This window comes from Chelmon rostratus, chromosome 18 (genome assembly GCF_017976325.1).
Source record: "Chelmon rostratus isolate fCheRos1 chromosome 18, fCheRos1.pri, whole genome shotgun sequence".
Taxonomy (NCBI): Eukaryota; Metazoa; Chordata; class Actinopteri; order Chaetodontiformes; family Chaetodontidae; genus Chelmon; species Chelmon rostratus.
In genome coordinates, this window is record NC_055675.1 from 3,330,309 (window position 1) to 3,353,837 (window position 23,529).

Consider the following 23,529-nt stretch of genomic DNA (forward strand, 5'->3'; position numbering starts at 1 on the left):
CGTTAAGCCTGTCCAATCTGCAGAGGGACATCAAGTCATATATACAATTCAACCACACTTACCCAAAGAAGCAACATGTGCCAGTTCAAATACAGTTATCAGAACAAAGAAAGCCATTAACAGGTTTAACAGTGAACGAGTAACTTCATTCTGAAACCAAAATCCCACTCAAATAAAAACAAGTTGAATTGAGTGTGTACACATCTGCCTGGTCTTTTTGAGCAAGGTTTTCAATCCCTGTGGCAGAATATTTCTGAAAATGAATTGTAAAGAAGTCAGGTCAGCTGGCTTCCTGACACATGGCAACTTATGCACATGAATACTTGCAGCTAATCTCTAACCTTCTGAGGCCCTTTTTTTCTTTTACTGTGATTGCATTTTTTGTGGCAATGACAGCTTACTTTAGTATAGACCTGCTCGCAGAGTGCAGTCCTAAGAGACACTGCCAAACACACTCAAAGTGTAAATTTACTTTAAACACATATTCTCCTGGTTTAGAATAATGGTCCTGACTTGAAAATCTTAATTTTGAGGTACTAGGTTTTCAATCTCCCATCACTTCACTTCATTATTCCAGGACAAACTGTCTGATGTAAATAAGTTTAAATAGAATTATGAAATGTTTCTGGCCATGCTGGCTCTACGGTTGGCAATGTCAATCTGTTTGTTGGTCCACCACTTCGGTCCAGACTGAAATAGCCCTACATCTACTTGATGGATTGCCATGAAGTCTGAACAGACATCCAGGTCTCCTGAGGATGAATCATGTCTTGCTTTGATCCCCTCACATCCCCTTGAGCACCAGCACTATTGGATACCACTGTAAGCATTTAACTCAGTAGTACAACCACGTACAACCTCAAATAACCATTAGCATGGCTGTGGACTCTTCTCATAGAAATGCTGATATCGTCTTTGAGTGAGGACGGTGTTCTTGGTGATGGTGCAGGTGAACCCTCCGCTCCTGTGTCCTACAGTGAGTCTGAAGTGTTGTCTTGTGTGATGTTTTGCCTCATCTTTTACAGTATATTTCCAGCACAGTGGCTGGTGTTGGAGCAGGTTTACCAGTGTCACAGTAACCCGAGTTACCTCCTTAGAGATGATTAATTGAAGCTCTGTTTGATTTTACTGGCAGCCTTGTTGTTTAATCCCTCACATCTAACCTCCTATCACGTGGCACTTCTTTTGTAATTACGCGACACCCACCTCTCTACTTTACGGCTCACAATGGTATTTAATGCCTTTCTATATTCTTTGTAATTGGGTTTATAAGGAGTGGGTGGGAGGACTTACTGTCTCATATCATTTAACTGTGGTGATTTTATCCTAAATCCCTCCTCTGTTTCATTATGTGTCTATCCCAGCTGAGTCGAGCCCTCTCTAGCTAATTACCTTGATTGTGTTTATGTGCTACTGTAGCGCTTAGTGTAGCCTGGACAGTGTAGTATGGAGGTGCCATATGTCTTCTGTGTACGTGTGTGCGGGGATGATGTAAAGTTGTTAATCCTCTGTTCACCTTCTGCTCCACTTCCCCTTGATAGTTGATGATCATCATGTTTCTGCAGTCCTTATTCTAAAGCTTTGCACTCACGTAACATTCAGTGATCGATTTTTCTTGCAGTCAATGATATCTTGACTGATATACTTCTGGGCGCTGTTTCTGTCTCATACTTTTTGTGGCATGGTGTATTCGATCTGTATGTCCATTCCATCCATCCCCCTTCTTGCAAAGAAAACCTAAATCACACACCAACTCACAGACATGCTTCAAATCTGCACATTTAAGCATGCATAACCAGACATAACACACGGACTCTCTCTCTCACATGCACACCACCACCTTGACTTGAGTGTGGTGGGTCAGACCCACACACACACACACACACACACACACACACACACACACACAGCAGGAACAGTGCTGCTCACATGAATGCCTAACCAGCGGTCACGAGGCAGATGAACTGATGGATTTGTAAGACCGCCTGGCTCCCCTCCTCTGTGACTTCCTTTAGCTTGAACTTTCTGACAGCTCATGCTGCATTTACCATTTATCCTCTTCTAACTGGAGTCAACGCTCACTCCGACTTCCACTCCATTATACACACAATTTCTCTCTTGCATCTCTTTTTCCTTTACGCTTTACTTCTTGATCTGGCTTCTGCCAACTTTTTCACTTTCATTTCCGTCAACCCACTGCTCCACACCACCACACCACACTACCTCCTCTCCGTCCCTATCACTCCCTTCTTCTTTCACTGAACTCTGATCTCTTCCATCCTTCTGCATCATTCCACCACCCCCTCTTCGTTCATTCTCTCTCTCTCTCTCTGTCCCTCTATAGCTCTGGGCGGGTCATGTGACTGAGAGGCCCCAGCTTTGCTCTGCCATTCCACAATAATCAACACAGCATCAAAACACACTGATTACATGGCGAGCTGGACACGTGCACACAGGAATATCAAGCACACATGCACACACAGGAGAAGATGTCAGAGCCATACTGCAGCCAAGCTCATCTGGACCAAACCAGTTCAACATGCAGTAATGGCAAAACCTTCAGTAAAAATTCAGTTTTCAAAAGCAAACACACAGTCACTGAGAAAAGCTGACTCATCAAACGCTGGAAAGGTAAAAGAAAAATCAACCCAGAAGAGGGTCACCATCACATTTTGAGGGTCACCGTTTTTGTCTCAGACTGGGAACAGTATGTCCAGCAGGTCACTTCTTTTCTCCCAATAACAGTCAACTCGTTCAGCATGTTAAGCCACACTCAGCAGTGCTTGTAATTAAAATCGCTAACAAAACCCGTCTCAGCCGGCTGAAGCACCCACGAAGAAAGCTTCAACAAATGAGTCTCATCAAGGAAAAGTTAACAACTGGGTGTAAAAGCCACAAAAGCTGGTTGAGAAATATGATTGAGAGTGATCCTGACAGTTCAGCTGCTCTAAGAACAATCTGACAGTCAATTGTCTGATAAGGAAAACACTGACAGTGCAGAGCATTCACAGCCGCAGTGACACTTCAAATCAGCAGACGTTAGCAGCAGGCACCTCATTGACTTCAGTGTTACTGTGTGACTGTAGCAATCAGTGCAACTGTCACACACACACACACACACACACAGTTGTCTTGTAAGAGAGAAACATGGCTATAAAGCATTAAATGTTAAATCATACAGAATGTGTGTGTGTTTGTGTGTTTGTGAGTGTTTCTGTGTGTCTGTGTGTGTGTGTGTGTGTGTGCGTGCGTGCTCCTGCATTCCCGTATGATCCGGTGTGCTTGTTTCCTGTGTGTTATTGTGCATGACGTGAGATGGCTTCCTGGGGCATTTAGATGCACACACACACACACAAACACACACACATTCTTCCTGGGGGTCTCACCAGCATCCTCCTTGATGATGTATTTTTAGCCTCTGAGTAACACCACTGATCTGTGTCTGCCTGTGTGTGTGTGTGTGTGTGTTTATGCATGCATGCTAATAGGTTGAGCATGGCACTGAAGCGTGTCACACAACACTGCCTTCCCGACTGACCCAGCCCTTAAATGTAGCAGATTTCCCCTCCGATCACACAGCCCTGATCCATCACAGCTCTAGTTTAAAACCAGAGTGTGTTCCACTTGTGGCTCGTCCTGGGCCCCGTCGCTGGATTTAAGTGTGTTAAAACATTTCACACAGCTTTTAAACTTGAGACCGAGCTGAGCTGTGGGGGTACACGAAAATCCTTCAAAATCAGCTTCTTATGCTCTAAGCTTCACATATTCTAAGCTCACAAACAGTGATTATTACCAAAGCTAATAAACTGGACATTTTTAAGAAGGATATGATATCAGGAAAATACAGTTTCCTCCCACGCCGAGGTGTTCTGCACACCACCATCTTCATTTGATGTTTGGATGTGTGTCAGAAGTTGTGTGTGTGTGTGTGTTTGTGTGTGTGTGCGTGTGTGTGTGTAACTGGTGTAGGTGCTGGCAGCTCTCTTCCACACTCACCCCTAAAGTCACGTGCAAAGACTCACACATTCATTTCCCCCATGCCCCACTGCCTCAGCAATCTGTTCGTTGCGCCTGTCCAGCCTATGGGCAGATGAGCAGTGAGTGTGGGCCAGACTGTAGCTTAGCACTTCCAAAGGAAGCTAACAATTCTAGCACTGACTGGGAAATTCAAAAGAGATAGAAGGCTGCTCTCCAGTCCACCTCGCATACTTTAAGTCCTGCATCAAGGGGCCTTTTTGGACTGTTACAGAGGGCTCTCTTTATTGGAAGCACTAGAGTGGGCTTGAGATACTCATTCTGTTTGTCCCACAATGCAATGAACAAATGAAATAGAAGAGCTGCTCACAGCTGCAAAATTTAAAACAACATTGGATAGGGGTAAAACAGCAGAAACCATAAAATCTATCACATCCTTGGAAAAACACTGTGATGTACATTTGATCAAATTTAATTGGCAGCGTTGTTCCAAAGTCGCGTTTCCTGTTCGTGTTAAACAACTACAATTGTTAATTTCTTTGAATACTAACTGCTTAAACATTATGCTAAGAGTACTGATGCACTGTAGCACTGAGCACTGTATCCTGTATACAGTTTGGGTCTAGTATGGAATTGAGACATGTCGAAGTTCAACGCAGTCCAAACTTCAGCATCACAGTTTTTACACAAGAACTAATTAATACAAGAAACTTGCCACATTCAAACATTTACTTTGGAGAGAAATTAATGAAGAAAATAAGGTCATTATAAATATTCAATAAATAATAATTCATAAACTGATGTATCCATGCAGCGTGCAGTCTGCCTTGACAAGCAGAACACTAGTGAAGCTATTGTTCTTATAGTAAACCATGCCAAACCATCATAGGGTGCTCTTCTGAAGACGACCTGTATTGATCTACTGTTCAGTGTAATCAGTGTAACAAGAACATTTTCAAATCTAAAGATATTATAAATAAGCAAAACTATGCACATCTTCAGTTCCACAGTGTCAATATTGGTCCTACAAACCTTTGTGAGTGTGTGGGTGTGTGTGTGTGTGTGGAAGCAGGTAACCAGAGTGCATCACTCACCGGCGTTGGAGATGCGTCTCCCTCTCTCCCAGTCTTGCTGCTCTCTGTCCAACTGCTCCTGCTGCTCCCTCTCCATCCGCTCTCTCTCCGCCTTCTCCCTCTCCATCAGCTCACGCTCGGCGCGCTCCTGCTGCTCCTGGCGCTCCCGCTCCAGTCGCTCCCTCTCCGCCTGCGCCTCCCTCTCCTGACGTTCCCGTTCCTGATGCTCACGCTCCTGTCGCTCGCGCTCCAGCATCTCTCGCTCCAGGCGCTCGCGCTCCTGACGCTCCCTGTCTTGACGCTCACGCTCCATCTCCTTCTGCTTCTGCAGCTCCTGAAGCTGCCTGGAGGAGGAGGAGAGGAGGGGAGAGGAGGGGAGAGAAGGTCAGGATGAGAGGAGACAAGAGGAGAGGAGAGGAGAGGAGAGGAGAGGAGGATAAGAGAGAAGGACAGAGGAGAGGAGGAAGAGAGTGGACAGGGTGAGAGGAGGAGAGGGAAGAAGCGAGGGACAGGAAAGAGGAGGAGGACAGGGTGAGAGACAAAACAAATTAATGCAAAATTCGCAACTTGTCAGTTGTCTCTTCCAAAATGTCACAATATAACTTGTGTTTGTCCAGTTTGCTGCAGGCCAGAGCCCAAAGTCATCGCTTCACACAATCTTTCTGAAAATATGGTGATGATGATGAGATGAAGACAAGCAGAATGACTAAAAAAAGGACTAAATTAGTGCGGGGCCTGTCTTGACCCTCTGACCCACAGGCAATTACTGTTGTCATTATATAAGACATGTCATTATATAATAATTGCTCTTAGGCACAAGAGCCATGCTGTTATGCAACCACAGTGAGCTTTGCTAAAATTTGGGCACATTAAAAACACACACACTGAGTTGACGACTGCCTGGGGCAAAGAGGCTCCCTTGGCTGCACGATGCTGCAAACAGCCGACAGTGTGTCTGAGAGGAAAAATGCAAAATGATAAAAAGGGAAAAAAGAAAAAGAAAATAGAGGCAAAGATAAACACTCTCTCTTTTTAAATCTGATACAAACTCAGTTCATGTGATGTAAATGATCCTGAAGTATGATGGCTTCAGGGAGGCGTTCCTGTAGGTATTAATGCAAATTGTGCCTGTAAATCCAGGTTTGGCCACTAGGTGTCAGCAGAGGGCAGCAGTAGAGGGACTGGTGCATGTGTGACTGCAGCATCAGTGAAGGGAAACCGTGTGAGTGTGTGGGCCACTTCCAATTGAATATAGCTGAGATTTGATGAAAAAACAATCCCTGTGGGCTGCTGCTAGAGCAGTTTGTACAACAATATCACATGGGAGCCAGACATAAATAAGAACAACCGCCAAAAGAGGTTATATATGCAACACACTCTTCGATAAATGCAGCAAAGACTGGAAGAATGTGCCTACAGCTACCACAGGATGTGATAAGTAGCAGAAAAACATCTACAGAAGCAGAGCTTACTTATAGACAGGAAAAATTAAATGTGCTTTACAGAAAAGCATTAAAAATATAAAAGAAGTATCAGAATAGTATATTCAAGAAAATGAAAAGAAACTCAGCATATATACAGAATGTGCAGAAAATATACTGCTCCACATTAACAAGTGTCTTGTAAAGGTACAGTTTAAATGCAAAGCTACACCATCCGTCCTTCATCACAACAACTGACAGGTAGTGTGAAGGACTTCTGTGAGCAAACAAATAGCACAGGGAGGGCGAGTGTGTGGTATGAATGAGGGGAATATGAAAGAAAGCTACAATGTGTACAATGCAAACTGTGGGAGGTTGTAATCTGTCAGGTTCACACACACACACACACACACACACGTGCGCATACACGCACGCACGCGTGCACACACACGCACACACACACACACACACACACACACACACAAGGTTCCCAGGAAATCTTTCATTAAATTGGAAAGCGTCAATTGCCTTGTCACATTCTATGATTTACTTGGTCATAAATTGCATTGGCTGTAAACGAGCGAGTGTTACATTCATAAATTACACAAGCACAGAGAGAGATGTGGGAACAGGGGCTGAATGCCAACATGCTCTCTCTCCTTCACGAACACACACACACACATGCATGGACACACCAAGTTAAATCCCGTCAGGTTGTCTGGCCTCACTCATCCTGTTCTGCTGAAGCTGACTCACAGCTAAAAGTCAATCATCAGCATAAATGTTGCCTAATGAAAACACTCACTCCCTTTGCTTCCATCTGCACTGGTGACACACACAAACCTCCCTTCACCAGTGACACGGATGCACGTCTCAAGGCATGTTTGGACCAGCAGCTTATCTCTCTCTCTCACACACACACACCCAGAGCAGTGATGCCGCTGTCGTCATTGTGTTCCCAAGGTATGTTTTGGGAATATTCCTTCTCATGCATGAAGCTGCTGTGACAAACCTTTCTGCTTTGTCTGAGTCAATCAACAGACGAGCTAACATATTTAGTCATCATGTCGATGACAGAAACACACCTGCAGTTTGCACAAAATGTCACTGTCCTTTTTCTAAGCTAAGCAAAGCAGCCGACTTCACTTCACTAACTAAAGACAGGGAAGTGTACACAGATTTATTGCCCAATTCAAATCCTAAATTTGGCATGATGATGATTTTTAAGATTGTAGAGAGTTGGCATTTATCTGTGCAAATTAGGTCATCAAGAGCTGGCACATACTGGGCCACTTTCTCAGGCTGAGTGTAAATAAACCAGAGGTATAATCCTATCTAAATACCTACCTACCTATCTCTTTATCTCTTTTATTTTCTGATTAGTTGCTGGGGACTGAACTTCAATATTTGAACGATGTTTGGGCTCACGCGCTTGTTGTTCCTAATCGGCCACAATGCTGGTAATTCTTGGGCCACGACAAAATCATCTCAAAATCGGGCTAGATTGGTGTTGACTGATCCTGGCATAAGACGTGCTGTGATTGGTCGTGACAGTCACCCAACCACGACATGGCAAGAGTTTATGGCACTGTGGTCTTTAGATCTGACATGGTGACCATCGTCAATATAGTTTAATTTGATCCCAGCATAACACTGAAGCAGCATCCACTGCATTTTGTTTGTATGTGCAACAGCTCTGAGAACTGATTACATCCAAATGACTGTGTAAGAGCTAGGCAGGTTGCATGCTGGTATTTGTTGACTTGTTTAAGCTCTTCATTGACATGTGTCTCCATTAATAAGACTGACTGACGGTTTAATTTAATGTCCCTTCAGGAAATCCTTTCAGACAATCACTGAAAATATTACTCTATTGCATCTCTGTAGCAACTTTAAAAAGGTTCATTTTCCTTCATAAAAAATATAACAAAAAGCAAGGGCTGTTTTCTTAAATGATATGAATGACATTAAATGCTTTCATAAAAAGCAAGTCAGCTGTGGTCACTCTGAGCTGTCATGATTATGTAAAACATGTTTCATTTGTACCAGAGCGTCATCAAATGTGAACAGAATGATGGTGGATAATGATGGAAATGTGAAGGTAGAAGGCGACTCGTGCACAAAAGTCAGCTGTTAAATACTGTTATGGTGAGTTTTGAAAGCCTTCCATGCCCCCCCCAAGAGGAAAGGATCTAATCAGTGAATTCACCCAATGCAGTGTTTGGTTCCATTATGACTGATTAAAGTGAATATAAGCAGCACTCAAGCTAATTCCCTCAATCTGCAGAGCGTCGCTGTGACTCGGCTGCAGGGAGCTCAGGGGCTCAGATCCACCTATCTGCTCCACAGGATTATCCTGACCAATAAGATGCAAGCGAGAGGTGTGAAGTGGATTTTTGGAAAATTCTCTCTTTATGTCTTCTACACCTCAATCTCCCTCACTCCCATATCACTTCTACAATGCAGGAGCGGGTGTAGCATAGCAGAGGGATTCTCCATCGACAGAGAGAGAGAACACCAGAGGACGGAAAGACAAACAGAAAAGAAAAGAAGGACTGAGGGATGAGATGAGTGAAACAAACGTAAAAATGTATCCTAGGTCACACACCTGACCCAATATACAAGGCTGGATAGCAGCTCGCACATGTACAGACACAGAGCCCGTTCTCACGGTGCCTCAGTGGTGCATTGATGTAATTACAGAAACACAGGACCAGCCTGGATTTACGGTGATGGAAGCGTGGCAGGGCCATGTCTCTGAGGCTTTTCCAGTCTCCTCTGGGGGCTTCCCTTCCCTCATCTACAATAATATATGCCCTCTGATAGCAAATTAGTCCCTGTGGGATCCTCTGCACTGTAAAAGCTGCAGCACGGCTTCATGATTAAATTCAGCTCATGATGTAATGGTGTGATGGTAGTGAAATCAGTGTAATCAGGCAGATAAGAAGGGGTTCCGCATTTTATTCATGTTGCTCTTTTCCATGTGAGGACAGCTAAACTGCCAACAGCCAGCAGCCAAATGCTGGCAGGATGGAGTTGGTGCAATTTGTCTAGCAGCAACGCTGGCAGGTAACTCGCCATCTTTTCTGTTCAACATCCATATGTGGTTTGTTAAACAGTGTGAGAAGCTGGTGGAGCTTTAATTACTACACTATAGGGTGGATCAACAAGAAGTTGATGGTTCTGATTAGCCAGTCAGCTGCTGTCTAAACGGCTGTGACAGTCACAGGAAGGACACACCCCAACACATCACAGGCTGAGAGGTTTAAATATGGCGTAATGAGGGGAACAGAAGGCAGACTCTATATAACGCACACATGCACAGACTCACACACTCACACACAATACAGTAGGACTTGGCAGCATATCACAGGAGGCTGGTGGTGATGCAACCTAGAGACAACGTACATTTATTTTTTCAGAACTTATGTTACTGTCTCAATCGGTGCTTTAACATCGTCGTTGAATGACTAAAAAAAAAAAACTATGACAGAAGAGTTCAAACCCTCGCTGAAAAAATGAAAGAGCACTACATTGATTATAGAAACAGCCTTAAACGGCTGCTTGTGCTGCTAGAGAAAGACGTTCATTCAGTGGAGCACAAGCTTACTGTGGCGGCTGAACTCTGACCCACTGTGGAGGTTTTTGTGTCGTGGTCAGACAAAATCAGCCAGAGGTAAGTGGTACAAAATCTGGTTACTTTGGTGTTCACTACAGCTGATGCTCCTCTTTAGAACAACAAAGATATCTAACTAAGACCAACACATTCAGTGTAATTTGTCTTGCATTGCCTCATTTTTCCTCATCACACCTGGTTGGTGAGAGGGTGTACTTGCTGAATCTGTTCTAATTAGAGTAGAAAGGCAACCTCAGCTGTAGTGATGTCTGGTTGCACTCTTGTTTCCTTTGGTGTAGTTAAATGGCTGTGCTGGCATTGATCAGTGTCTTTTATCTTAAAGGCTTTTTAAATGCTCGGCCAAATTTACCCTGAAAGGACAACAGAGTGGTGAATTAGTTGCTTTAGGATTGCTGCTGAAATAAACCATGTTCAGCGCTGGCTGGTCCTTTTTTCCCCAAGTGCAGGACAAACAGCGCACACACACACACACACACAGGCACCTCACCATGTAATTTACGGATGTAACACACACACACACACAGCATTCCCCTAAGTAGTAGATCATGACATTCCAAAACAATGTGCACACACGCTTAAAATAACCTGTCTGCAGAGATGTATTTCAGGTGTGTGTGTTTGTGTGGACAAATTGTGTGCACCCCTGTGTCTGTGTGTGTGGGAGGGGACAGTGAGCCCGTCTGTCCTGGGGGAGACGCCTGTGAGTTCACCACGCAGCGTGGCTCTTCAGCCGATGTCATGCGATAGCAGCGCTCACCTTCTCAGCACACGCATTCCTGCGCAGTGAGGGCAGCTTCTCCCGCTGCCAAAACTTTACAAGTACAACACACGTCGAGTAAGAATGGCAGTCACATGAGAAAACCTCTGTCCTCGCTGCTCGCACAAGCCGGAACACGAGGTGAAAGTCAGCCTGCTTCAGCCGCTTTCATTTAACACAAAACTCTGTCAGTTATTTAAGCTTGTACTCTTTTCTACTTCACTTCACGAACATCAGAACTTTTGGTTTTGCAGTAGTTCGTTCCAGATATGCTGCCACGTGCCAATGCCAAGAAAGTCTCAGCGACAGCTGAAAAACACGTGGAGCAAAACAAACCTGATTAAACTGGCATGTTGACTTGTCAAACACAGGTGTGACTAATAACATCGCTAATTGCTGCACTGCGATAATTGCAGGAAGGGAGACATCGCTAATGTATTAGATCCTGGGCTTTTCTTGCTATATGAGAAGTCAAAATGTTTGCTGTGGAAAAAGGTCGATGATTCTGACATTTGGGAAGAAGAGAGCAGAAGATGGACAAGCTCTTCTCAGAGGAAAAGAAAAAGGGTGACACTCATGATACTCAGGAGAGCCCTTTGACAGTCTGAGAATCATGGGTGAGAAGTAACATTCAGTTCATGTTCTTGATAATAATACATTTCAAGTTTCAGTAACATTCAACTTGGCTCCTTTTGCTACGAGCTATTACTACTTAACTACCCAACATTGTTACAGTTATTATGTAGAGATGTCATTTGTTTTTTAGTTCTAATTTCCAAATGGGGGAGAAGCTCCTGATGAAGGCACTTCCCAGCTCCGGGGTGGTCTACCAGTGGTCATCAGCAGCAGGGTACATGAAAGCCTGTCAAGTGATACTCTACAATAACCTGCTGTTGGCTTGACAGGTCAGACAGGTGAAACGTCTGTTGAACAGTGAACAGAATATTTCACTGTAAAATATGGCAAAAGAATAATTGAAACATACTGTGGATATGGATGGACAGGGTAGAGCTGGAGGTTTTTATGGGCTATGGATATGTTTTGCAAACTGTCACCACTGAAATCCACTGTGACTGACATGGTTTGAGCAAACTAGAAACTTTTTACAGCCACCTTTCAGGTCTACAGGGAGACAGGTTTGAGCAGCGTATCCCTTCATATTCTTTACAAGTCTGTTGTGCAATGTCAATTTCCACAGCAGATAACACTAATATGAACTACTGACAGTGAGCATTGTTTCATGTATTTTGTCACTTGCAGGGGACCAATGCAATAACTCCCACATTAAGCCTCCTCTGTCTACCCTGTCTACATATTTCCTGCCTCTGATGGGTGAACCTAAAACAGGTTCCTCTTCCCTCCACATCCCTCTCTGCAGGGAAACGTCACAGGATTCAAAGCTGCGAAAAGCCTCCTGCACGGTTTAACTGGCGTCTCACTCGCCTCCTGACAAGAGTTGCCGGGGAAACCGTTGCTAAGGGAGTGTGGGCGGTGGCACGGCCTGAATCCCCACACACAGACATACATGCACATACACACATATTCCTTTCCTTGCAACAACTTACTATGACAGAGTTCAAGACACTCTCAGGCAGAGTCAGAGAGGATTTGAGGTAATATTGTAAACATCAAATGGCTTATTGTCAAAATTAAGAGCCACGGAACATGAAGGAGGACGGCTGCATAGACAGAATGCAAATAATGTCACAATAGGATCTGTAGTCAAAGGGTGTGAAGATCAAAGGTTTGCAAAGGCACTCGAATGCCAGTTAATTATTTCAGTTTAACAGGTAGGAGTGCATTTATTAGCAACAAAATGTTAAAAAGGGACTGAAAAACTGCAGATTCTGCAGCTGAGATAAACCTGAGGGATTTACCCAACCAAGCATTTGACCTAAAACAGTCACGATGCACCAGAACAACGCTGCATTAGACATTAAGGACTAAAAGATAACAAAACTCAACAAGGAAGAGAGAAGTATCCCAAAAAAATAGATCAACGGCAAATGGAAAGTGGACTAAAATGAAACAGCCAACACAAGAAAATGACAGGACACCATGAGAATGTAGCAGCATCAGTTTAAAATACAGCATCATGTTCAGTCTTGTTTGACAGGTGTCCACACTGCAGTCACAGGCTGGAGACACGTCCATGCTGCTCTGTGAGCTGCCACCTTCCCCTTTCCACCATCAACCAACCAGCTGCAACACTCACCCAGAGCTCCTCATGACACTCCATGACACACACCGTGCCCTCTTTGTTCGCTTCCACCCTGATGCAGTCAGTCTGCCCACAACTACCAGAAACAACAGATATAAACGGGCGGTTTCTGTATGGAAGTTTGTGAATCAGACGACTTGACTTACAGGTGGAAAGATGCACAACAGTAATTTTTGCTTCTATAAAATGCTGCACATTGCATTGAGGGACTGTTGTCTAAAGTCCACATCCTATGCACAACTTTTTGTTACACTGTAGGAATTGTTGAACGATCTATGTAGTGCATACATTTCACACTCAAATAAACCAGAAGGTAGGGTCATTTAATCCTTCCCACTGATGGATGCTGTTTATTTTTGTTGAGATCACTTTTCACTATGTCATTAATCAATATTGAGGTCTTCCATACTGGAATATTGATATAATTGCTGTAGATTATTCAGTTGTATATAGTGTATTTCTGATGTCACATTCTGGTTTTGCTGCTTTGCCACAAGTGACAACTGTGTTAAATCTTCAGGGACACTGAAGTCTGGCGATATCTGTTGGCCAGGACTCAGTGGCTCGCCTGATTGGCTCACAGAACCAGGAAATGCTGTCTGAATGGATGGAAGCCCAAATGGACCATATGGACCTACTCTAGTGAGGATCCAGTCCAAGTGTACAGTATATACAGTACACACACACTCCATGTGTCATGTGTCCCACTAACATAAGACCCCAACCATGTGATCAAAGCCAAGCTAACATATTGGCTTTAGGGGTGTGTGTGTGTGTGTGTGTGTGTGTGTGTGTGTGTGTTCATGTCAAAAACTGCAACCGTCATTTGAGAATATATGATGATGTAAGAATGTGTGTGTGCACACCAAAACGTGTTTCCATCTGTAGCTTTTGGGTTTCCATCCTCCGATACCAGCAGCTAAATGCTAACAGCTAGCACACATATTCACATCCTTCTCCTCTATTTCAATCCATTCTTTCATTCAAGACGCCGCAACACATTTCCTCTCTCTCCCAACACACACTCCCTTGCTCCCACGCACCACGCAGCTATTTATACACACAGCCCATTATTTCCAGCTCATGTCTTTTTAATCTGAGGGTAGCACCCTGCATTTCTGAACAGGTGGTTTATCCGCACTCTCTCCCTGAGCCGTCCGTGAATCCACCCATACATGCAGTGAACATTTCCATCAATCCCCATCAATCATCGCTTAAGTGTCATGGCATCGTCTACCTCTTCATCCATCTGTGTCTCACTGAAAAGGAGGATTAAAGAAGAGATGGAGGAGCTGAATAAAGAGGAAGTGAGGAAGAAAAGATGATGTGCATTATATTTCCCTGCTGTCATGTGACCCTGTGGAAAATCCCACTACGGAGACCTTTGAATTTTCCAGCCTCTCCATGCTGTAGATGAATGATGTCAGTGTTTACTCCTAACACAGAGCGGAGACCCAAAGAGGAGGCCACACTGACGAGTTTGGAATGCGTTTGACTGAACATGTGTGGTCGCTGAGGAATGAGGTGGACCACTCATTGGTCATAGATCTGATCTAATGAGGCAGAGAAGAACGAGGAGAGGAGGGACATCACTTTCACGCCCATTTGGAAACACTCATCCATATCTCCAACTCTTTCTTTCCTCTCTCTCCTTCTTTCCGTCTCCATTTCAGCCTCCGTGGCTCAGTGTGACACAGCTTCCTGATGATTGCATTGTAACTAAATGAAGTAAGACAAAACCTAAACGTTAGCTGTCATGTTGACTGAGCCCACTAATGTCATCATAGGGCAGGTTATTTGACAAACATTGTAGAATATTTTCATTCATTTCATTCCATTGTGCCATTAAGGCTCGTGGGTTCGAAACTGTTTAGAGGGTCTGTAGTGGAAACTCTGAGGCAAATATGTGTACACACGTATTTCAGTTTTGGTTTACACTATTAAAACTGTGTAACCACAGAATGAATGGATGTGGCTGAATGAGTGAGTGAAGAAATGCAGTGATGTTCCAGTACATGTCTTTGTGCATGTAAACATCAGATAAATGTTTCAGAAACCTGGATAAACCTTTATTTCCAAATGCAAGACACAGGCGCGACTGTATCTCATGCTACGCAACAGTCAGCCAGAGAGTCAAAATTATGAAACAGACATAATGTTGTTCAACAGACTAAAATAGTCAAGTCAAAGTGAGACAATGCTAACATGAAGGATACACTGGATTGTTGCTCTGGTCTTCTAATGACCATCAGATGGAAAAGCCAAATCCAGCAGAAGGGCACTAAATGCCATCCTCAACCATTGAGGTTAATTAGTCAGAATACAAATCACAGAGAGAAGCTGAGATGTTTAAGAGTCAGACACACCTGGCTTTCTACAAAGCACGAACAAATCTGGACACATGAAACCACTAATTAGAAGTTAAATTTCTACATGGTGTGTGTAAATGCACAGGACAACAAGGCAGCGATGTTAACGACGGGGCTCTTTGCTGTGAAGTGCACAGAGTGAGTGCACCAGCTGGGTTTATCAACTGCAGCTCGGGTGTGTTCCAGCCCGAGGAACAAAGAGGAGACCTGGCGTGGATCTTTGCTCAAAATGTTTTTCTAGCAGATGCACAGAAAGAGTGTCAGTGGGAAACTAGCGTCTGTGACAAAGGTGTTCGGCCTCCGGTCTAAGGAGAGTTAAACATGGGTAATATAGATAAAGATTGGTAGGCTTCTAAGGTGAGAAGAAGTTTTTGAATGACGAGTGAAGCTGCGTCAGACGTATATGAAGACGGAGGAGGGTCTTGACACTGATACAACTTAGCTAAGTAAGTGCATGGATAAGTGAGGGGCCACAGTGAGGCACTGAAACAAATGGCATGAGAGAGAAGCTAGATACTGTTCACTCCTGTGAGCAGGGAGTGTTTTTCATGTTTAATATTAACAGAAAAAAACAAGCATGAGACCCAAATATAGGGACACTCGTGCAAGCAAATGCACTACGTCACACTGTTTGGTCAGGTGGTTAACAGAATAACTTACAGGTCAGCCAAAGCTATGAAGTTGTGTATGTTACAAATTTAAATCCTTGAAATGCTTTGAGGAGGGTTTATGATTAAAAGCTTGGATTAAATGATGATTTCGAACAGATGTTGTGTGCAGATGTTGTGTGCAGATGTTTTTCAGTCTGTAAACTTCCAATAAACAATCAACAAAACTGACTGGATTACTGACAGCGGCGTACTGATTAGCTCAAATATAACCTGACCATGTTTGTTGGCCAAACAGACCTTCAGCATCTTCCAAAGCTGACAGTGTGTTCGCTTTCCTTTTAAAGAAGCAGAAGGCTTGATGTGAGAGCGTGCTGCCAGTTCATTTCTACGCTTCTCTCCTCACTCCTCCTCCTCTCCCTCCATCACACTCCTCACTCCTTTCATGCCGTTCCCTCTCTGCTCTACACATCCTTTACTCGCCCTCCCACCAGGCTGATATTGGCCTCTGTATCAGCAGATGACCTCAGTCACTGATCCTCTCGCTGCCTGTCTGTCATTCACTGCTAAATATGGAGCATGACCGGAACCGGGGGGCGGTGGGGGGGGGTGAAGCTAGACAGAGACAAGAGGGTGAAAGTAAGAAAGCAAAAAGGGGGAGGAAAAAATAAAGAAACAGAGAAGAAAGGGAGGGTGAGCTGGCAGTTAGATCCATCAGGCTCTCTCAGACCTACAGAGTCTGTAAAATTCCTGGCAGATCCAAGTTTACCTCAAACGGAATTAGAAGAACCACTGACTCATACCTGAAGAATGCTTTACTACTCGTGTGTGTGTGTGCATGAGTGTGTGAATGAGAGAAAAAGAACAAATATGGTTGAAGGATGACAGAATGAATAATCCGTATGTTTATCCAAAAGGGAATTTAACCCCTGTAGTGCTAGTGCCTTGCTTCAGATCAGCTGAGAGCAAAACCAAGAGACAAAGTGAGTGTGTGTGTGTGGGTGATGCTGGCTAAGAGTCACCTTGCAAGGTGCCCATATCAACAAGTCGCAACGCAAATGTGCGAGGGTCAAAACACACACGTCCATGCACACACACACGCACACACAATGAGCATTTTATCTGTGTATCTGAATTCTAAATGAGTCATTTTATGCACTTCGACATATACTCAAACATTCCCACAATGGAACAATAAAGCTGTGCAAAATTTTAAGATGTGAAAGTTGTGACTTTCACTCATCGTAATTATGAGTTTGTAAATAGCATTCACATCAACATCCAAGTCATAATTATGACTGAGAAACGGAGCTTTCTCTCAGAGCTATGATAAAGTCTGTCGATCAGTGTAATTAAACTCACAAGTGATGAACCGATTACTCCACAGTCCATCCCATATGGCATGAACGTGACCTGTCTGTGAAAATGCAAATGTGTTATTCTAGTAGTTTTGGAAATATATCCAGACATACATAGAGGCTGTGCTGCACATACCACAGAAAAGTGGACAAAATGCCTTGTGGAGGTTGACACTTTCTGAGTGTTTCTATTGATTTACATGTATTGACTTAATCTGTCCTTTAGTATTTGGTCTTTTACATGTATAATTAAAAGCCATATTATCAAGTGTCTTAAGTGCTGAGCCACTGTGAACCTCCAGAACCGCCAGTCTGTGAAAATCTATTGAAAAAATGAGCAGCATCGGTCCAAAAATATTCCCTCATTCAGTGTTGTGGTGATGGTGGTGGAGAGTGCTGCCCGGGGGTTATACTAGACAAGAAGTGGTACATACGACCAGTTGCCTGTCTATGTCAGAGAGTGTTTATGCCTGATCCAAAAGGCCACACTCCAAGGTGGACTGAAAAGAGGGGAGGGGGCACAATATCGTTTGACAAGTTCAGTCCCTGGCTCCTTTCTCACCTGCACTCAGCTGGCCAATCACAGCATGAGGTGGGCCAGAATGTCAGGAGGGTTACAGAAATCAAATCTTCAATGAGCCCTCCTACCATGATGGGAACAACTGCGTTCACTATGTTCCGCCACTCATTAATTCAAGTTTTTCCTTTAATGTATAACCTGTTTGACAGTTCTGACAGTGTAAAGACTGTCCCGATGCCTTCCATGGCATTACATTGTGGCGTGCACAAGCTGCGCTTTATCTGAACTGGTTACCAAAGCAGTCGTCTTTGTTTGGCTCATGTAACTGATACTAAACTTAGATGTTTACGTCTCTGTGTGCGGTCATGTGTTGGGATCAGAGGTGGGTGGACGTAAAATGCTCCACCTTCGCCATTCTATTCAAAATGGCCCTGACATGTCCCTGCACGGCTGTCACTGCGCACCGACATGCATGTAAAGAGATTCAAGGCTGTGTGTAAGCATGTTCATACACTTTAGCGTTCGTCCACGTTCCCGTGTTTGCATGTGAGAGTGTGTGTGGGTAGTTCGTTCTAATTAAATCCTTGAACAAGCTTTCTGGTGAACACATCCCAAACCATGGCCAACAGCTGGCCTCCATTAATATAGCTCTGTGTATGTGTGTGTATGTGTGTGTGTGAGTATGTGTGCGATGTGTTTTCTAGCTGTTCCAGAGCCTCATTATTACCTGAGGTAAAGAGTGGCCTTGTATGGGGAAGAAAAACAACTGCGAGCGTGCAGCCTTTTGTCTCAGTGCATGTGTGGATACGAGTCTGAGTAAGACACTGATAGACTGATGGTGAAAAAAGATAAATGTGAAGTGAATGAACACGCAAGTCGAGGGAGAGATAGAGATGGAAGAAACAAGATGATCACACTTTCCATTTAAATCCAGAGACAGTGTTCAAACTATAATCCCAAATGTTGAAGTGTGTGTCCACTTTATTAGACCAAAGTTGTTTCTTCTTATTGTCTGTGCGGTCCTTACCTTCTCTGCAGGTCCATCTCCTCCGGTGTGGGGCCATTCTGAACCTGGGGACCCTGTCTGGGCAATGTGGGGCCTGTAGAGGGCGACACACACAGACAGCTCCTGTTAGCTGACATCATCATCATTCACACAAACACACACACACAAAACACAATTCCTCAGGTGATGCTTTAAGATACAAAGAATAGATCCACAGTCAGAATGCAGTCAAAAAACTCATCATACATGTCACGTCACATGAAATCAAAAAAAAAAAAATCAGATTTTGCAAACGGACCAATCAAAAGACAAAGTTCTCCTGAGGCATCGGTGCAAAGAGCCGTATAAAAGCCTCCAAACAGTTCAGTATCAAACGTGGAGATACTGCTGGTTGTCCTGGCAACACAGTATTTGGCAAAAGATCTGCAGGTTGTTTAGCTTCAGTTGGTCTCAGGGGGCAAAGTGTGAAGTTTATCTGCCTTCACGTCCTCTGAAGTCGCCTGCCACGTGTTGGGCTTCGTCAAACAGACTCTTAATACGAAGCATTTGTCTTCGTTTTGCTGAGGACCTGCAGCAGGTGTTTGCTGCTGAGCTGAGTGTGATGACTGCAGCTGTAGTTAGACACATTACCTGTGAATATTTGCTGTCAACCTGGCTGTGATGGAAAATGAATTGATCAGTTGAGGAAATCGTTTACAGGATAATGGGTAATGAAAATGATCATTGTTGCTGCTCACATGTTTTATGAATCTCAATACTTTTTGAGTAAAGAATGAAGTGAGTGCTGTAAAGCGTCAAAACACTCAACAACTTTAAGCTGACTGCATCGCCAGATTCTTGATTAAATCACAAGATTCTAACTTTTATACCATTCATTTACTGGCTTGTGTTTAACTAGTGACGTTTACATTTTGTTTTGAAAAAAAAAAATAAACAGTTTCTGTTAACTGATTAACCTATAACTGAGAAAATGGTTGTGAATAGAAAAATAAAACTTGTCAGTCCTGGCATAAAGTCTGGAACAGTGACAACACACACTGAACAGAGACACCCAGACATCACTGTCTAATTTACACTTGCTAATGAGCTAACTTTTCTGCAAAACCTGAGCAGGGCCAGATGGACCAACATGCTGCTTTCTCCCTCTGTGTACCAAACACACACACACACACACACACACACACACACACCAACCAGAGGCTTCTGGATCTGGATGGAGCTGAAAAGGGGGCAGATTTGACTGCAATTAGTATTCAGCCAAGTGCTAACTGTCTGAAGAGAGAGAGAGAGACAGACCGCCAGAGATAAAACAGGCAGAATCTGGGCTGCAGCCAGGCTGACGACTGCTTCTGAATACCAACGTGCTCACACACATTACCCCCACTTAACACTGACATCGGCGTTCGCTATTTTTCCACAACAGAAGAAAATAGGGTTTGCCACATCTGAGTCAAAACAATTAGAGCGCTGCAACAACAGCTCTGTTCTGTTTGTTTCTTCATTATTTCACTGAATTATCCTGTTTTCTTTGTTGAACTTAAGACCTTTAGATTGTCAACAGGAGCAAATGAATGCCACCAGCAAATGTGAGACAGTAAAACCATAAAACCAGCCGACACCTTTAAATCACCTCACACACGTGTGCTCCAAAGAGCGTTAAGGGAGGAAAACCAAATTCCTTGAAAACTGTGACTGTCCAGACAGAAATGCTCCTGGAGGCAAAGCTGAACACAAGCTCATCTGAGATGGAAACACAGACACACAAACAATGAAGAAGCCCTGCATGGTCCTTCGGTGTGACCTCGGTTAACTGTGAGTAAGCACTGACCATGACAAGAGTTACTGGAAACCACCAGGAATGTCAGCACTGAAAATCCTGTCTGATGAGTCAGCACGGGGCCCGCAGCCATCATTAATGTGCCAGTTAGCTTAGTGGCATCAAATCAAGGAATGTCACATGACAAGAGTGAAAACATTTGATCACTCGCAGTTTATTCACTTGGACTCTAGGCTGAAATAATGTGGATTTTGTGTTTATTCTATCTGTAATGCTCAGTGATGGTGTTCTGGTGTGATGTACATCTGTCTCTAGTATTTATGTGGGCTTTTTTTTTTCAGCAAACATCCTCAGGGGAAGCTGAGGATCAATGGAGTGTTCAATACAGCCCTGTCTCTGTGTGTGTGTGTGTGTGCTGCCATTGTGAGGGGATGACTCACCAGTACCACTTAACAGGTGTCTGTCATGTCTCTCACACACACACACACACACACACACACACACACACACACACACACACACACACACACACACACACACACACACACACACACACACACACACACACACACCTCAGGTTTTCTACGAGTTGAAATCATATAAAAGTGGTAAATCTTAATATAGAAACTATGATTGATAAAAGTTTTAACACCAGTCTGTCTAAAAGCATAGGTTTGATCTCCTCTAGTTTGCATAGTATCTATCTGGACCGCCTTTATGTGCCAGTCAGTATCAGTATTTTACATGATTCAGTGCTGAGACAGCTGTGCCTGTTGCTGTTTGATGTCAGTCCCATCACTGTGGCTAAATCTAATGTCCCACTTTCTCTCATGGTCTCAGAATGTGCTTGTTTAAAAGCAGGACAAAGACATTTTCCAATAACTTCCTTCAATGGAAATAAAGAAATCAACAGATGCTCGTGGCATTATTAACTATTCTAATTTGGCTAATTTATTTCTCTTTAAAATTAGTTAGTCTTGATATTTAAAACAATCCAACATCTTCTCACCAAGTGCTGCAACAGTGAGCTGATTAATCAAGAAGTCCCCCGTCCACAGATTTGCAGATCTCATATACAATGTAGTGTTGGATTCTGATAGCCAGCTCCATTCTGGATGCAGCTCCCTGTTGGTAAATGACCCGCATTTGTTCAGCTCTGAAGCTAACGGATCTCTTATTGAACCTTTTATTTCACCTCATTTTATTAGCAAAGATCAGTGGTGAAAACATGCAGGTAACAGGCTTCTCATCATGGTGTTGACTGTTGCTTTCACCAGTGAAAATGACAGATGTTAACAATCAATGTTTCATGTCTCCTGCTGCTCATCTCACTTTCAGGTTGTAGCTTGTGGCTACCACTAAAATCTGGCTTCTTGCCTAATAACAGATCTAGACTGAATCTAGGAGATGTATTTCTGTTATTCAGGACTTTAAAAACTGCTCAGTCTCTCTCTCTCTGTCCCTCTGCCCACAGGTGCATGAGCAGGGGCGGGGCCGGTCTTCCTCAGGAGCGAAGCTGACTACCACACCTGACAGTAATCAGGCCAATCAGCGCTGGCTACTTAAGCCCAGTCCAAGCACTCCTCCGGTGCCAGATTATTCCTGCATGTAGCACTTATTGTCTCGCTCCTGAGGAAGATTCTAGCCATATCCCTGCTTTTGCATTTTCGAGTATTTACCTGAGTTATTTATTCCTCGTATTTTTTTTGTCTTGATATTTCGTTGTTACTTTGCTTAGTAAATTATTCCCCTTCGGGCGTTTCGTGTTTTGTAGCTCTTTCATACTTTGTTTATCGTACTCTGTTTCCCGTTTTTGGCGTCTTTAGTTGTACTTTGTTTCCAAATAAATCTTGTTACGTTCCACTCTGCATCTGGGTCCTAGTCCTCCATGCCTGAGCCGTAACACACTTTGGGATGAGGAAAACGTTGGGGTGGCTCTTGTCCTTAGTTACATTTTATAAACGTTACAGTGAACAGCTAAAAGCACTTAACAATTTAACTATTACATAATAGTCACTAGTCAATCATCCAATAGTTCATATTAACAGCCACAGTGACTCAGATACGAGCAGCAGTTGAAAATATAAAGTGAGGACTTTCAGTTACATCAGAAAAAAGGAACACAGACGCTCTGAAAGCACATGAGTCAATCTGACCTGTGCCAGTACAGCCTGGACCTTTTACAATGGCATTAAATAAAACTGAAAGATGTACAGCAGCGGCCACTTCTCCAGGGAACACTGAATAACCAGTTATACATCTACCTCTCTATCTGGCATTATTATCCAAATCACTTCATCTTATTACCATCTTGATGGTTTCCTTCTTGCAGGGGTTGATCTGAAACACTATTGTATTATGCCGAGTCCACGGGCAGTCAATATCTGCGACTGTAATTGCTGACATGGTCTCTCGTCTCCATCTTCCGCTGCCTGTGGGTGTAATTGTGTTACTGTCTGCTCTAATAGAGCTTATGTGCTAATGACAGAACACAGCAGCCTAGCAGGGCCGCAGCCCTGAAAGCTGCTCAGGAGGAAAGACTTAAGATCACATCAACGGGCCTGACATTCATTTAAGCCTCATTTTCCTATTAGAACAAGCTTTTTATTACTGTATGTTATCATTTCTGAACTGTAGTGTAACAAGCACAGCACACCCACTGACCGTCAAGGTGCCTTCTCCACAGACATTTAGTCATTTTCCTCTCCCATCAAATGGAAGGTCTTAAGAGGTTTGAATTGATTCAATGACCCACAACAACAGCACTTCGGCTCGGCCGCCATCCAAACACACCATCTGACACGATA

The 23,529-nt window shown here is 43.6% G+C and overlaps 1 protein-coding gene across 5 annotated transcripts in view; it reads right to left on the reverse strand.

Annotated features, from left to right (window-relative positions):
- Positions 1 to 23,529, reverse strand: part of enah (ENAH actin regulator) — a 115,118-nt gene that overhangs the window by 16,360 nt on the left and 75,229 nt on the right. For all 5 annotated transcript variants that reach the window (XM_041958622.1, XM_041958625.1, XM_041958624.1 and 2 more), the window contains exons 4-5: positions 18,967 to 19,039; positions 5,070 to 5,392 (exon numbers count right to left, since the gene is read on the reverse strand). In XM_041958622.1, the coding sequence (XP_041814556.1) occupies positions 5,070 to 5,392; positions 18,967 to 19,039 (396 nt within the window). The remainder of the gene's footprint in view (positions 1 to 5,069; positions 5,393 to 18,966; positions 19,040 to 23,529) is intronic.